General features: G+C 30.6%; 1 protein-coding gene and 1 long non-coding RNA gene across 2 annotated transcripts; both read right to left on the bottom strand.

The window, feature by feature from the left end:
* Positions 1-3420: 3420 nt before the first annotated feature.
* Positions 3421-5178, bottom strand: LOC134708165 (uncharacterized). Its single transcript, XR_010105812.1, has 3 exons — positions 5053-5178; positions 4636-4736; positions 3421-3604 (listed from the first exon to the last, which is right to left on the bottom strand). It is a non-coding gene; the product is annotated as an uncharacterized LOC134708165 (long non-coding RNA).
* A 1782-nt stretch (positions 5179-6960) lies between these two features.
* LOC134719746 (integrin beta-like protein C) lies at positions 6961-10642 on the bottom strand. Its single transcript, XM_063582740.1, has 4 exons — positions 10380-10642; positions 8482-8726; positions 7784-7959; positions 6961-6968 (listed from the first exon to the last, which is right to left on the bottom strand). The coding sequence occupies exons 1-4, from the start codon at positions 10485-10487 to the stop codon at positions 6961-6963; spliced, it is 537 nt and encodes a 178-aa protein (XP_063438810.1). The 5' UTR covers positions 10488-10642.
* Positions 10643-16591: the final 5949 nt, after the last annotated feature.

The following is a 16591-nucleotide window of genomic DNA, read 5'->3' as shown; positions in this document are numbered from 1 at the left end:
GAGATCTTTATAGTGGTAGTTACTTATATCTTGATGTAAAATACACGTTTTCTTAGCTGTGTAGTATGTACAAAATGCAATAAAGTCTTGAAATTGTGAAATTGTTAATTTCATTTAAATCGATCCAGATTACTGTTTAACCTTTTTTTGTGTAATTATTATCATACTCCACACAGGGCGGGTATTACTATGAAAAAATCATAAGGTATTTCAGAATTTTTAAAGAAGTCTTTATTTTAAAAAGACTTTTATCAATTTTTTTTTTCCAAATGAGGAATTATGAATAAGAAACAAATAGGTATTTAGTAACAAATATGAAATAAATCAGCATAAGGAATAAGGATTAAGTTACTAATAAGGAATATGAAACCAAATTAACGACTCTTGATTGTCCGCACATTGTCAAAGTAGAAGCGTTTCATAAAATATGTGATCAACGCTTTTACATTCTTAATCAATTCATAAAAGAAAAATTTAAATGGCAATTAAATAAAGACATTCCAACCAAAATTAAAGAGTGATTTTTACATATAATTTTACCATTATTGTGTAGCTTGTTTACTGTCTCATTGATTAGCATCCTTCATTTGGGTGATTATAAAATTTGAAAGTATTACGTTTGTGGGCACAAACGGTATTATAATCTAGTAAATTTACCTGACCATTACGGAAAATAGGTATTTAGTCGGATCTTAACACGTACTTGTGATTTGGTTAAAACCGATTATGATAAAAAAAAAAAATATATACGAAGAACTGTCGAAATGTTCAGGATTTAATTAAATCCGTATTTCGGTAGGATGGTGTAAGCATACAATTTTTATTGCGTCTTACACTTTGAGAAGCGGATAATCTTTAACTACTTTATTCAAATATTGTGTAAAAATGTTAATTTGGAGCTATGAAAGTCAAGTGGCTCGAGCATTTTTCTGAGGAAATTTTTAAAAATTGCAAATATGTTTACAGTGGGTTAGCTTTCATTAGTCTTCACTATCTATAGATTAACAACTTTTGGTTATATTTATAATTTAGAATCATCATTGAAGGCGGCGGACGATTGCACAGTTAATTAATTATATTGATGTGCCATTTGTATGCAAGAGTGACATTCTGTTGTATTATGTGACAATTCGAAAAAGTTATGCGAGTATTCTCTCCCCTTAACGGGTTCATTATTTTATAATTAAGTTTAGGTTTCTGATATAATTTTGAATAATTACAAAATGTATCAATTCAATATATTTCAGTTTTTGTTATTGGTGTATCAAAAAAATTGATGTACGAATATCATTTCATAAATTTGAAACGTTTTAAATGATTACATACCAATATAAAGAACTGTTCATCATGTTTGAAAAAGACTATGAACGGAAATCGTAGTCTTTATCTTCCCTTGATGATAGATTGATTGGGAAATGAACCAGCGTTATCTTATGGTAATCACAGAGAGGGACCAGCAAGCAATTTTTAACTTATTCAACGGTAAAACAATTTTCCACTATAAACGAATGTTACTTTATATAAATATAAGAACTTTGTGAGCTAAATCTACAAATTTTATTAGTTATTATGATTTTTTATTGCAATAGATTAATATGCTTTATAATCCTGCACATGACAGACCCTTAATTGATAAAATAAAACAAGTTATATTGATAAATGAATACCCTTGAAGTCTTTATTCGTATTTATAAACAAAAGCACTACATGTAATTCAAAGAAAGTCATGATTTTTTTTAATACAAAAATGTATGTTCTGGGAGGAATATTCTGAGTATATAAAAAATAAAATTACATAGTTTGTAAGACAAGCAGTATTATTTTCTCGACAGGAACAATCTATAAGTCAGTTCTAACTTGATTTTCCAGTGATTAATGACAACATGCATGTCCGTAATATTTCCCTAGTTTGAAATTTTCAACAGTAACTTTACCTTCCCTTCCGCAAGAATCATAGTATTTTATAACTGCTTTCTTTAATATAAACAGTTGCCTGAATTTGCAGCAGTATAATCAGTAGACTAATTTGCTATCTTCCTGATTTCCTTTCCTTTCTTTATGATTATATCCCGAATGCAAGATAAACATAAGCATTTTAACAATTGATTTTCGTCAACTCCTATTCATGTTCAATATTTATACACAGGATATACTGTTTGTGTGAGTAAATTATACAGAATTGTAATAAAACGTCAACAATATATATGTATCAGCATTGATTTAAAAAAAATATATTCATAGAAATAACTAATTTATAATAAGATGCAATTTACACTTTTTTGTATTTGAATCATACAGGAAAATGAAATGATACATTTCTGAATAATGGTCAATGGACATATATATCAAATAACAAAATTATTGTACATATAGTTTACTTAAATCTGAATAGATAGTTCAGAAACGCGTGAAATGTTGAGTTATGGTGACAAAGAAGACACACACATTGATGATTGTATCTGTCTTATTATGATGCTGTATAATGTTAAAAAGAAAAGTCAAGAATAAGGCAAAAGGTGATTTTGAACAAAAATAAATGAAATCCGAATTGACAAGTGTTCTTCATTATCTGAAAAAGAATAACAATATGTCACTGTTAGTTGTAAGTAATATGTAGTCACGGTGAGACTGCTTGACAATTTATAATTGCTTTTATAACCACTAAATCTTAGCTCACATATATTGACTAGTAGGTTCTTATTTTAGGTCTGAAGGGAAACCTAACCTAGGATGGAAATACATGTTAATTTATTGTCTTCTGTACTATGCAAATAAAATCCAGAGAAACTAATTCCTGTTCATCTAGTTATAACTGTGATGAAAAGCATTTTTTATGGTTTCAACAAAAACAGAAAATTGAATAATGATGAAGCTTCATCTATTGCAGAGTGTATAGATTTCTTTTATCACTTATTATTATTATTAAGACTAGCTTGCATCTTACTCCTTAGGGAGTCCGTATGGATGGTAAAATAAATTCCAATATTTAATGTATTTAACACACATTAATTTCTCGGCGACAGTCGAAATGGTCGCCATTTTTTCTATGGTTAAGCCCAAATGCATTTATAATTTATTTGTTGTCGTCCAAAAGAGTTGTAAATGCTTGTCATAGGAAAATGTTAAGCAAACAAGGCAAAATAATCAATTTGGTTATACATGTATCTCTCTCTCTGCTAATTATTTTTATGTGTTGTTGTTGTTAAAGGACATCGAAATATATCAATACTACATGCACAAGAAGAATAATATAAGCATTTGTGTCTGTCTGTCTCCCTCTCATGTTCACCGGCAATAAACAGAAATAAAATGAACAGCAATTTAAGAATTCCTTTCATACCTACGCAATTAATTTCATTCTACATAATTCACACTCTTTCTTAAAAGAACAGTCACTAGAAAAAAAATACCTACCCTTCAGTCGCACAAGATCCTGACTGTACACATGTTAAAACATGGTTGCACCATTCAGTTCCAGGAGCACAGCGCACAATATGTCCAGTTCCAAGCTCGTTACACTGAACAAAATAAGAGGAGCAGCTGGTTGCCAGGTAAAATAATGGGGGGACGCCAGTTGTCGCTTCAATGCACTTAGTATGTACTTCTATATTTAAAATAATTAACAAATATTTCATATCTCTATTAAAGCAGTATACAGTTTTAAAATATGACAGTAAATTTGGTTATCAAAGTAACTTCGAAAAGGAGTTTAAATCGTTTTCTTAATCTTTACGTGTAACAGCTTAGATTGAGGAAAGATCAGGACATTCTTAATACCTAACTGTGTTATTTTTGTTATTTAATTTTTTTTTGCTAACTGTTAAATCCTAATACATAATTTGTGCTGTTTATACCCTTTCATGCATATATAGAATTGATTTATTGTGTACACACGGGTATAAAACAACCGCCTAAAACCTACAGTCATATTTGCCCGTAATGTATATCACATATGATCACAGAATCACATAACTTAATTATCGCCAATGTAAACATCTAATTTTATTAAGTATTAATAAATGTTGTGTCTATTTTATTTGAATTAATTAGTTTAAATGAAAGATTTCATCTGATTGAGTCATAAAAAACGCACGGATTCAAGCTGAAATATGAAAAATCTACCAAATATGCCGAAAAATTATATTTTCAGGTGAATTTTGCCAACAATGAAAGTGGCCGCATCCGTGTTCATCCTCAACCTTTTTATATATGTTATGTATTATCATAAAATACAACTTACGTTTAAATATTAAGGATGAACACGAATGCGGCCACTTTCGTTTTACACGAAAACCGTCTAAAATTTAACTGAAATGCTAGAATTTTGAAGATTTCAGTAATTTAGCATGACTTAATGGTGCTAGTACCCGATGTATGTGCATTTTATTGTTAAAATCAGCCCAAATTTATGTAGCAGAAACTTTCTACTGTCCAATGAATAACTAAAAGTTTACATTTTAACAATTTTGTAAAACTGCTATATTTTGGGGCCAAAAAGGGGTGTCACTGGACCTGCTCCTTTTTTATTATGATATTATTCCGATAGACTAGCACATTGACAGACATGAATATAGGTTCAATTCAAAACATTCCTTGAACATTGTAAAAACATTTTTTTACCAAAACTACACTTACTTTCTGGCGTTTTAAAAGCATTGCAATCCTGATTTAGAACAACCGTATCGTCGGGTTCCTCGTCTACCACGAGTGTAGCGCATGTCTGGTCTGAGGTTTGTCTGAAATAGAAAATTAACAACTTTTTAATACTCATATTAAATAAAAGAATAAAATATGTACATGTTATTCGAAAATTAAAATAGCAAAAGCATCAATATTTACCATAGGGATGATATTTTAACATAATGCAATATACTTAAGCTTCGCTAATCGCAGTTACAAATAAATTTGTTTTACTTTTACGGACTAAAGAAAACTACGCAATTGAAATTGTATAGATGTTTAGTGTTTACAACTTCTATTGTTACTCGGTCATAGTGGTGCCTACCACTGATGGTTTGTTTTGACACTCAATAGAATAAAAAAGATTCATACCCTAAATTATCAACTGCAGTGTAACAAAACAAGTGAGTGCCTGTCTGGCTTTTTGTTGGTGTCCAAGTCACTGTCACAAACCATTCTCTTCCAGAAGTTCCAAATGGAAATAATGCTGATTTGATCATTCCTAACGGTGAAACGGTGTCAATAGCTATAACTCTAGTTAGTAATGTATAAAAAAAAATGTTCATTAGATTTCTGATTGATATACAGTTTTTCAACGAATGCTTTCAAAGTTCGAAAAAGGGTATTGATGTAACATTATGTGACATAAAATTCTACTTTATCAATTTTGGTAAAATAAAAAACTACTTTTTCTCAATTCATCAACGGTCAATTTAAATATGCGTTTAATAAGCAAGTTGTTTTGTAAGTTCTTATTCGTGAATTTGTATATATCCTTATAAACATTTGGTAGCACGGATGAGTTTAGTAAAGAGAATTCCAAAAGTTGAATTATAATTAACCCGTTCGATAATAATGGACAACCATAAGAATGACATTTTCGCCATTAATCTATGATAGTCAATTATGTACCCCTACCATCGTTCCATAGGTATTATACGTTCATGAGACAACCTAGCGATCGAAAAACCAGAGACGTTAAAATGTGTGAAACAATTTTTAATAATAGATCGGTGTCCTTTACTATGTCAAGCATCAAAAGAGGTCTTTTAATTTTCATCATCATCAGATATACATCAAAGAATCGCGAAATTCTAAGAAACTTGATACTTATTAATCTATTTTGATGATTTTGTTTCTGTACTATATTATTTTAAGTAGTATGAAGACTGACGTCTGCAATTTTCAAGAGTATATTCTAGAAACTTATAAGATTATCATTTAATTTCCGCTTACGCAGGGTTGCACAAGTTTGAAATAAAATGTTCACTATCTTAATAATCTTAAGTTACTAAAGCATGAAAGTCTTTCGTACCTTAACGTTACCGCACCACTCCTAGCAATAATCGACTCATTAAAAATCTTGTTGGCAGAGCTATGAAGAATTGAACCATCAGTTATTATGTTCTGTGGTAGAATAGGCCTCGAGACACAAGATGCATTTGAATGAGCAACGAAGATCAAAAACTGCAAAGAAACACTGCTGAAAGGAACTGTATCGGTAGTCTTCTGGAAGTCTTCGATTTGCAAAGCGACAGCATACCACCCGATGGATTGTGTTGCATTGTAGGTCAAAACACAGGAATTCTAAACATAAACAATACACACATGCACTTTGAAGATTTTTTACGTTTGCCTTTTTTACCTTTATATCTGATATAGAATTTATAGAATAAAATGTGTGTGTATGAGTGAAAATCATGACAGGAAGCTTGAATTTCGTAATTTGTGTTATTCTACTTTTTAAAGGAATGTTAAAACCATCAATCTAAAGGCAGACACATGAAGTTTTCATTTTCATAATGTTCTTTTGGTGTAAAGCCTTTTATTTTAGTTCGCCATTTGGTATATTCATCTAGATAGTACAATTCTGAAAATCAACTACGGTTTCTGAAGCCAATGTATAGATAATTCTGAAATGAAGGACTTTTTCGTGTTCTTATTTAAATTCCCATAACATTATATTTCATGTGTATGCGTGTTCATTTACGTTTTACCTGATCTAAATAAGAACCACTCAGTGTTTCACAAACACCACCGCATTCATCGTTTGGAGATTGTTTAGACCACCGACACTTTACAACATCACCGTCATCATCAGACACTACAAAATGAATTATCAATATTATGATCACCGTTTGGTTTTAGTTTTAAACTTAGTTTGATTTTTTTTTATTTATATTTTGAGTTATACTTGGCCTAATGGCGAAATTCCCTTTCTCTATCCCTGACATATGAATTGATGAAAGATCAATAAGTGGTGTGCTATAAATTTTAGTTCTACCATACTGCAGTTAGAAAAAAAAACATGGGTTTAATGATAATAACACCCTCCCAAATCATTCGTATGCATTGATTGACTGTTTATGTTTCAGTTACACTACGAAATATGCAATCATAAATATTCAATGTTCTTATTACAATGCACAGCGAAATCGCGGGATATATTGGTTTTTTTTCTCCATTAAACGCCATAGAAAGCATAGTACAATTTACATGCGGATATCGAAAGAACTATGTATTTAGCAATTTAACCTTTAAAGATTTCACTTAAAAAATATCAAAACAGATTTATAAATTTATGAAATGCATTGTAAATCGTAGTAAAAATGCATTCTAAAACTTAAATTAGCGATTTCTCGAAACCCTGTTCTGATAAAAGTTGATTGAAACATGTTATTGCATTAAGGTTTAAGTTGTATGATACAAAAGTTATTGAAGTAATCGGTTTTTTTTTGTAAATTTCAGATAGTACCGACAATGATGGTCAAACGGGCAAAATGGACAAGGTATAGCAATCCGTATTGACGGTCTAACACTTCAATTTGTAGATTTTCGTTATTCTTTTTCAAACATCTTAAACTTAAAAGCTAGATATAGATACAAAACAAAATTTTAAGATTTTTTTTTTATAACATTTGATTCAATTTATAAATTGGAAAAAATCCATCTTGTGAAGCTTTCTACATGTAGTCGATGCATTTATGCCTCTATTTTAGCAATATAATTGATCGTTTGTCTTCAAATGTAAATGCTAGAACGATTTGCATACACAGTTTTTAAAAAAAACCAAAATCTACAAATATATAGGAATGTAACTTACCGGGTATTTTAAGAGTATAGTCACATTCATAACTGAATCTCACTACAGGCTGCATTGCAGAGACTGGAGAGGAATTAAGTTTTCCAGTGTCTTGTCTTATGGTCAGATTTGCTGTAGTCCGCATCCTCCAGTCGGAACTGCCTTCAACTAGAGGTATCCAACAACAACTTGAAAAACTTTTTAAAAAAAATATGAATTACAATTTTTTTTAGACTTTTTCATATATTTTGCGTTAAAAATATGATTGGCACATTTTACTGATATCAATGTTCATGTTGATATAAATATGATTTAATTGATGTACAAACCAAAATATACAACTTGCACTTGGCGACACCAACGTCAAAGGAACAAAGTTTTAATGCTAAACCTTTTTTCTTTGACATTAGTAGTTTTTATGGTCTAGATTGGGATATTCTCAATTTTTGTTCTCACTTTTTCACATTTCCAAACCGCTTGTGAAAAAAGTGTTCCTCTCAATTGTGAAGGAACTGTTCCCGGCCAATTATCAGTCGATATTTAATTATGAAAACATATTTTTGAGGTTTTCTTTGAAATTCCGAAAATGAGGTTAAGATTAATTGGTAATTACGTTATCAGAAATGAATATCGAATATCATGAATTTTGTTCTCTAGAAGATGAAGACGGCATTTCCCCGCTACCTACCTTTTTTTATTAATGGCAAAAAAAAACTCACCCAAAAGTATACAGGTTGTTACTTGACGCTGGCAGATTGTACTTTACGCTGTTGGTTCCTGATGTCCAATCTTCAGTGGCACTAAAATCAGTGCAGTAATAAGACATAGTGGTTATTGTGTCATTGCATCCTTCTACGCACTGTAAAGAGCCTTCACCAGGTAATAATGTTCCGTTTTCTATTGTGTTTGCATCGCAAGCGTGTCCAGAACTTGCACGGAAGGCAACTCTATAGTTAATCTCAATCTATAGAAAGGGAAAATAAGACGTATACAGAGAGCAATCCAACAACAAAATAGAAAAATAAACAAAGATAAGTTAAGAGTTAAATGTGCCGTATTTAACAATATAATTTGTGTCTGGAAACTTTATGACTAGAATTAGCAGATACTGCCGGAGATATGCCATCAAAACGAAATTCCTTAAATGACCATAAAACAATGATAAGATATAACAAGAGACATTACAATTACATAGCTATGGAATACACTTATGCACGTTCATCACGGATGACATAATTTTTAATAATGAAACCCTTTTCTTTTGATACTGACCAGTGGAATATAACAACACCAATTATACATCCACGTGTATGATGTGTTGGTCCTTGTAGTGAGTTGTCTTATTGTCAATCATACAATACAACTGTTTATTGTGACCACTTTAGACCCAGTTCAGAAACAGCATTTAACTACAGTACTACTAATTTAAAAATGCTGTTGTGATAGAAACAATACCACTTTTAAAAAAATTATAAACAGTCCTATCTGTAGGAGAGATTTTTTCAGCACTTACCTAAATGAAGCTTTTAATCTGCTGATATGGAATTGTACCTTCCTTATATTAGTAGGTATAATTCGGCGTAGATAACATTGAGCATATGAGACATACTAGTAGTATATTAAAGCACTGCACAGACTTAATGAATACATACATGACATATTCAGGGTAAATTTTAAGAAATTAAGTATTTGAAATTATGTGAAGACCTTACGGTGACCTTTAACTGTATTCATCCACGTGATCGACATTTAAACATTGTTGGATAGTTGTCCCATTGGCAATCGAACAACGTCGCCGTATTTTATAACTAAAAATACCAGTTATGATTGAGATTTTTCTTAATCTATCTACATTTTTTGTTAATATGTGACGTTGTATTGCTGTAAAAGAAAATATTCAGGTATTATCGCAATCTCATTTGTTTAAGAAACACCACGATTTTGTAGCGACACAAGCCTCATCAGGTCATTTCGTAAATTTTTTGCCATTCAATCATCAAACGGAGTTTTAGTGATACAATTAAAAATGCGGACTCATAAATAAGTAAGACGGATGTTCAGAGAAATGCCTTATAATGTTTTTTATACAATTCTGTGTATTAAAATTCAAAAAATCTAAATTCATATTGGAAAGAGGCGCAAAATATACTATATTCAATCATTCAAGTTGAAAATTAACTCACAATGCCATGGAAAACACATAGGGGGAATACCACAAGACAGACAACAGTACACAAAACACAAAATTTGAACATTTTATAGTTTTTTTATAATCTTATGATCTTTACAATGTTCTTCAACCTTGTACTTGTTTGGTTTTATAAATATTTTGATATGAGCGTCACTGATGAGCCTTATGTAGGCAAAACGCGCGTCTGGCGTACTTAATTATAATTCTAGTACCGTTGATAACTATTTAGTACAACAATTTTTAACTGTTTAAATATCAGGACCCATGTGTCAAAACCCTATAAAAGCTGAAACCAATTTTGCAACTCAAAGTTTTCACTTACGTTATATCCCAAACTATAATTACTGACTTTTTAGATTTGAATGTAATTCTAAACATATTCTGAATACTAAATAATTGTTTTATGCAAAAAGATGACTTTCTCACCTGATGATTGTCTGTCGGCTTCCATGATATGATGCCGCCACGAAAATGACTGCTCTCTGCGAAATATAAAATACAAGTCAACAAAAATGTCGAGAAAAAACACATCATGGTTCAAAGCTAATATCTTTCAATTCAAGTGGCAAACTTTGATGACTCCGTGGTCCACGTAAATTGTTTTATATGTTTTGTAACACCAGACTCTGACGCATTGCCAAAATTGATTGGTTGAGAGAGCAGTCAGTTGTCATTTTTCTGAAAGCAAAGCAAAAACTGGACTGTTCTTACAATTCCAAAAATGAAATTTTGCCATACAAAAGATTTGATAAGGAAGTACCTAAAGATCATTTTCACACTCTCAAAACTGTCAATTCTCCGTAAAACATTTATTTCTAGATCATGGTTACATAATTACTTACATATATGTGTTTTAAAAAAATACAGCTAAAAATAATTAAATATCACAAAGTCGAACTATTCAATTATTATGTAATAATTCAACAAACAATACGTTTTATTTTTTTTACTAACAGTGATTCATCAGAAGCCTAATGCGGATATTAAGGACACATTACACCATTGTTCACACCGAAGTAAACACTTTAGGATGAAGTTAGAAATTATAATGAAAGTTGAACTTTATTGCGATGAAATGAGATATTATTTGGCCTTTTTAACTTTTTGGGATTCGAGCGTCAGTGATAAGCTATATGTAGACGAATTACGCGTCTAGCTTGAAGACAAAATTTCAATCCTGGTTTATATGATGAGATCATATTTCATTGTAGCCATCTTCCTCTGTAAAACAACGTGCACGCAACTATCCCTCAATACTTTAACAGGTCATATCATTTCAGGGTTAAATGAATAAAGAAAGAACGAAAAACCGACAAGAATGCAATAATTAGAAATCAAACTTAACTTCAAAGGCGTCTCTGATTCAAGTCGTCTCTGACAATATAAACTAAAAGGGACCTAGCATCCACGTCTTCCTTGTTCAATCTGGCATGTTAATCGTACTTCATTTTTAAAATTAATATTCATATTGTCTATTAGAATATTGGTATTGCCTGGGTTTATTTATATGATATTTTTGTAACATCCTACCCTTATCTAATGTTTCTATGCAGGTTTTAATTGGGTTTTTGATATACGCCACTGTCACATGAAATTATTCTATAGTTCCTAATTTTGTATTTTAGTTAATTTCAACAAATGTGCCTTTTATGTGTCTTGTGTATGCAAAAGTTCTCTACGAGTATGTAATTGCAAATTGCATATTTTTAAAATATATGTCGGTGGTTTTTTTTCATTGTAAATTTACACCTGCTCTAATTAGTTGATAAAAGTGAAAACAAATCTTTTGCTCGACTTTGATTTTTTTTATCGCAGCACAGTCTGTTGCCTAATTGATACAATAATTGGTCGTTTTCTTCATCTACTTTCTATGAAACAAGTTCAAATTGAACTGTGAAAGTACTTAATGTCAATCTTCTATACACGTTGTTTTTCTGGTGTATCGTACTACTTATAAGTACAGTAATGATAAAAACTGAAAAAGAACCATGATGTAGAATTTGATGTCTGTTCTTGTATAGATATGGTTCGGATCATTGACTTGAAATGTGCTTTTCACTTCCAATACATTTTCATTGTGAAATGTGATTAACACTTTGAATGCGAAGTTTCTAGAATGAGCATTGTGTTGAATATGGATTTTTTTTACGTTATGTTAAAGAATATAAAAAAAAAACGTTTTCAAACTACATTTTCCGATGTCATATCTGTCTTTATTATTTGATACCTTAATTGCTTTGAATTTCCGGCAACCTTAAACATATATGATATGGAGTGTTCGAGGAGGAAAATTCTATATTCACTCTTCAATTTGTTTGGAAAACTTGCTTGTCATAATTTAAAAATGTCAACATATACGTGTATATTGTTTTCGTGCAGTCAACCGTTTGAACTATTATAAATTTAGAAACTTGTTGCCGCTGATATTAGCCAACTTCCATACAAATGAAGTAGCTCACGAAGTTATATATTATCTATGGGTTTTTTTAAAAGAGAAGACAGTTCTCCGCTGCAAACATCTTGGATGCGATGTAGTTGATAGACCACATTTAAGCTGTACATTATCGATGGTTGTCCGCACGAGGAAGCGATCCTCATCCATATTGTCATCGTAGACGAGAACCATGATTGAGTTTAAAAGACCATTGATAATCTTGTGATTATTGTTTTCCTAGGCAACATCAACTATGTAAGTTCAGGACTTCACAAAATTGCTTTATATTCTAAGTTACATTCAAGAGTAACCAATCAGATATGGTTATTCCTATTCAACAATTTCAAAATGACATGTTTATCGACTGAGACTAATAATCCATAAGTTATTGAATGTTTGCCTGTTGTGGTGTCTTTGTAAAGTCGTCCGTAATGTTAATGCATGAGTCTTTAGTAGACGAAACGCGCGTCTGGCGTATTAAATTATAAGCCTGATACCTTTGAGACATGCATTTTGTTTGTAATGATTTATAGAAAAACTGTATTTGAAATTTATGTGATGATAAAACTTTGAAAAGTCTTAGTTATTGTGGCTATCTTGTTCCGATGATTGTTCGATTTATCAAAAACAATCATCAAAGATGCCACATAAATGTACAATTTGTGTCAATTAATTTTCTTTTTCAGATGTTTAAGTGTTTTATCCACACATTTTTGTACAACCTGAGTGTGCGATAATGTATGACATAAGGACATGCGCCTCTGCCAAATCAGGATTGACCAGGGGTTTCTTTTTGGATTCGTTTGATTTATTAATATATTTTGAATTCACCATTTGAACAAACCATTTAAGTTTTGAAATGTCGTACTTGATTTAAAGTTGTGTCAATGTTTTAAAGAGCTCGAAGAGAAACGATATTCGAATATTTTTTTAGGGTATTGTGCCTTAAGCTTTTTAATAAGAAGTCAACAATTTTAGTGATCGTGCACCTATATTTTTCCTCTATCATTAAGACTATTGTATGAAAAATCAAGATTTTAAGATTTTAAGTCCTCTCGCACTTTTAGTTGATTGAAACTTAGACTAATACAATTTAAACCTTTCATGGAAATATAAACAATACGCATGCTATTATTTACTTATAAAGCAAATACTAAAGGATGTACTTATGTGATCTAAGGTAAGATTAAATAATCAAGAATTCAAAATTGATACTTTAAGCTAGAAGAGATTTTGGTAAGGATCAAAATAAGCTAAAACTATGGATAGGTCATGGAGCTCCTTTTCGAGATATTCGATTCATAAAATATGACGGGAAAAGGCTGACTCTGACTTTTACCTTATATTTGCTTTATATTTATTTGTTCTCAAATCAAAAGATACAAAAAAAAACAAGAATCTGCTTAAAGATTGTCATATTTTTGCCCATAAAAATTTTAATACAAATAATAGGAAGTTGTGTTTATCCTACAATCGCTATCGCGACTATGAATGGAAATCATGTGAGATGAATTTAATATTGCAAAATAAAACTGTTCATTACACATTAGAAACGAAACAGATTTAACACAATTTGTGCGTAGGATTCTGAAAATCCTATTGCTCATATTGTATATAAAATCCTTCGTCGAAAATTGTTGTTAAATAATTCGAATTTCCGTGATAATTTTAATGAAACAAAACGTTGATCAACTGATTACTTTCAAAGTGCCTTGTGTTTTTCTTACAGTGTAACGATTCATTTGGGTCTTGCTTCATGCAGTTATATTTTTTATTGTAACTGGATAATGATGATTAAAGTTTATATCTATTTCAATTAGTAAGTGTCAGTTCGTATTATAATTGAGCTGTATGGCATGTACAAATTTAACTGTTGTCAGAAAAATAGGATACTATTACCTCATATCTTTGCAGAAAAATCATATGTTTTACGATACAAATTAATATTGCATATTTTAGGGGAGTTGTTGTTAAATATCACACCTCAGGCTGTCAGAACTGCCAACAGAAAGAACTTATCACGGTCGACCTTTCACTTGAGCAATACTGACACCCCTCAGTGTGTAATACGAAAAAAGATAATTTTAAAATATACATTATTTTCAACGTCAATCCTATAGAAGAATGTCTTTGCAAATAAACTGTACAACGAAAGATATTCTAAAGTATAAACGAAAAGTATATACATTGATACCCTATAAAAGATACATTAATTGCTACTGTGTTTTTCTTATTTATTGATTAGATGTTTAAAAATGTGTTTAGGTTATTTTTAAATTATTTCATTTAATACATTCTATTTGAAATATAGAATTTCTAAAACAAATTTGATTAATTCGACCTTAAAAGTTAAATGCTGGTGTATTTGTGTTTATTGTCATTTGAATATTAACGCGTAGTTTTAATTCTGTATCCAATCCATGTTTTCTTGAAAATTACCTTTTTTTTGGAGAACAATCATGTCAGGCCAAGTTGACCTAAATAACCTGTAACACAGCATTACGACAAAAAGGACCATACGTTTTACAGAAATAAAACATTTGTTGAGCAAACTAAAAGTAACTTTTAAGAATCGATTTCTCTTCAACTTTTTATTTGTTTGGCTTTTTAACTGCTTTGACATGAGCATCACTGATGAGTCTTATGTAAACGAAACGCGCGTCTGGCGTATTAAATTATAATCCTGTTACATTTGATAACTATTTACATAATAGATATTATCAATGTTCAAATACTACATCTTGTCGGTGATGTATCAATTCATGACTCAAAATATCTTGCAACACAAGAAAAAGGCAAAGGGATAGTCCTCATATTGGTGTTCTTCATCTCAAAGTCACAATAGACCTTCTGTGGCCTAATGATCGATTACTTGAAATTGAGCGTTTGAAATCAGATCGAGGCAGATTATCGGAATTGAACTACAAAATGTCGTTCATATTCACCGTACAAATAGTGTTCACTCGAATTACATATCGTAAAGTCAAACCTCATGATTCCTTTACAATACAAAGATGTAACTTAAGTTCAGTCTAACCTCAAAATTTCATGCAGTTATTAATTTACCAATAACATATTTTATACCATATATACAGGTATCTTGGTGGGCCTTAACTTAAGCATTGGAAAACAAGCAACCGATGGTTGTAAAAGTAAACGCAGTTTAAAACAATATATTGAGAAAAAAACTAATATGTTATAATTGTAATAACAAAACACTGTACACTGTTCAGAAAGAACAGTAAATTAAATAATGTACATCTATATTCAGCAAAATCTTCGTCATAACTAAACGAAATGTGTATCAATTAACCCTACCTTAATTTCATTCAGCATATTTTTTATTTTTTGTTTTCGGTTTTTTTTGTACGCCATTTTTAAGCACCGCTTTTTGGCTATGTCGTGGTGGCCAGAACTTATTAATGGAGTGCTCAGAGAAAACCACCGAATGTCGATATGAAAACTGACAATCCTAGTCAATTAAGATTGGAGTCGAGTGAACCCGCACGAACGGATTTTGAACCCACAACCTCTGTATTGACTTATTTTTTGTAGTATGCAGATTTAATTCAAATAATTATTTAGTCTACAACATATAAGAATAGTATTTGTAAAATATCACTTCAAATGTTCAAAGAGTAAGAAATTACTTTAGATAACATAAATAATTTGCTTTCGATTTGCACGCGAATTTGTGATCTCATCCTGGCCTATAGAAGTAGAACGGTTTGAATGTAAAGGCTTTACAATCCAATCTAGATAGTGTAATCGGGAGTTGCAATGTTGCAAAGATAAATTGATCATTGAACTTGCAAGTCATTTATTAAACACATACAGTGTGATGTTACGTCACAAAACCCTTTGTAAAGAGCTTTATGTCGTTCAGCTGTCTTTCAGACTTTGCCAATGAATTTGAAAATTAATACATAAAAATAAATTAAAATATTTTGTGTCAGAACAATTTTCTTATTTTTTCCCTTTTATAGTTGTTGATGTAAAGCTAAATCATTCTTAATTCTTAAATTATAAAAACATAATAAACATCAGTATTGAATGGTTTATACATAATTAAAGATTTTATTAAATACTGTGGCTTATGATTTTATACTTATAAGTACTTTTCTAGATTTCTTTTTTATTTGATATACAGTTATTTCAAAATCATTTCCTTTCGTATTTCACCATTATTACTGTTTTTAATTCT

This window comes from Mytilus trossulus, chromosome 1 (assembly GCF_036588685.1).
Source record: "Mytilus trossulus isolate FHL-02 chromosome 1, PNRI_Mtr1.1.1.hap1, whole genome shotgun sequence".
NCBI classification, from domain to species: Eukaryota; Metazoa; Mollusca; class Bivalvia; order Mytilida; family Mytilidae; genus Mytilus; species Mytilus trossulus.
The sequence above is the reverse complement of the archived record's forward strand: the minus strand, read 5'-3'. Positions and strand labels throughout refer to the sequence as shown.

Bases quoted from the DNA above. Each gene is read 5' to 3' on its own strand.
- LOC134719746 (XM_063582740.1), bottom strand. From the start codon at position 10,487: ATGATGTGTTTTTTCTCGACATTTTTGTTGACTTGTATTTTATATTTC. The intron at 8,727-10,379 runs GTGAGAAAGTCA...CCCTTTCTATAG, and splicing joins AGCCGACAGACAATCATCAG to ATTGAGATTAACTATAGAGT. The intron at 7,960-8,481 runs GTGAGTTTTTTT...TTTTTTAAAAAG, and splicing joins AACAACCTGTATACTTTTGG to TTTTTCAAGTTGTTGTTGGA.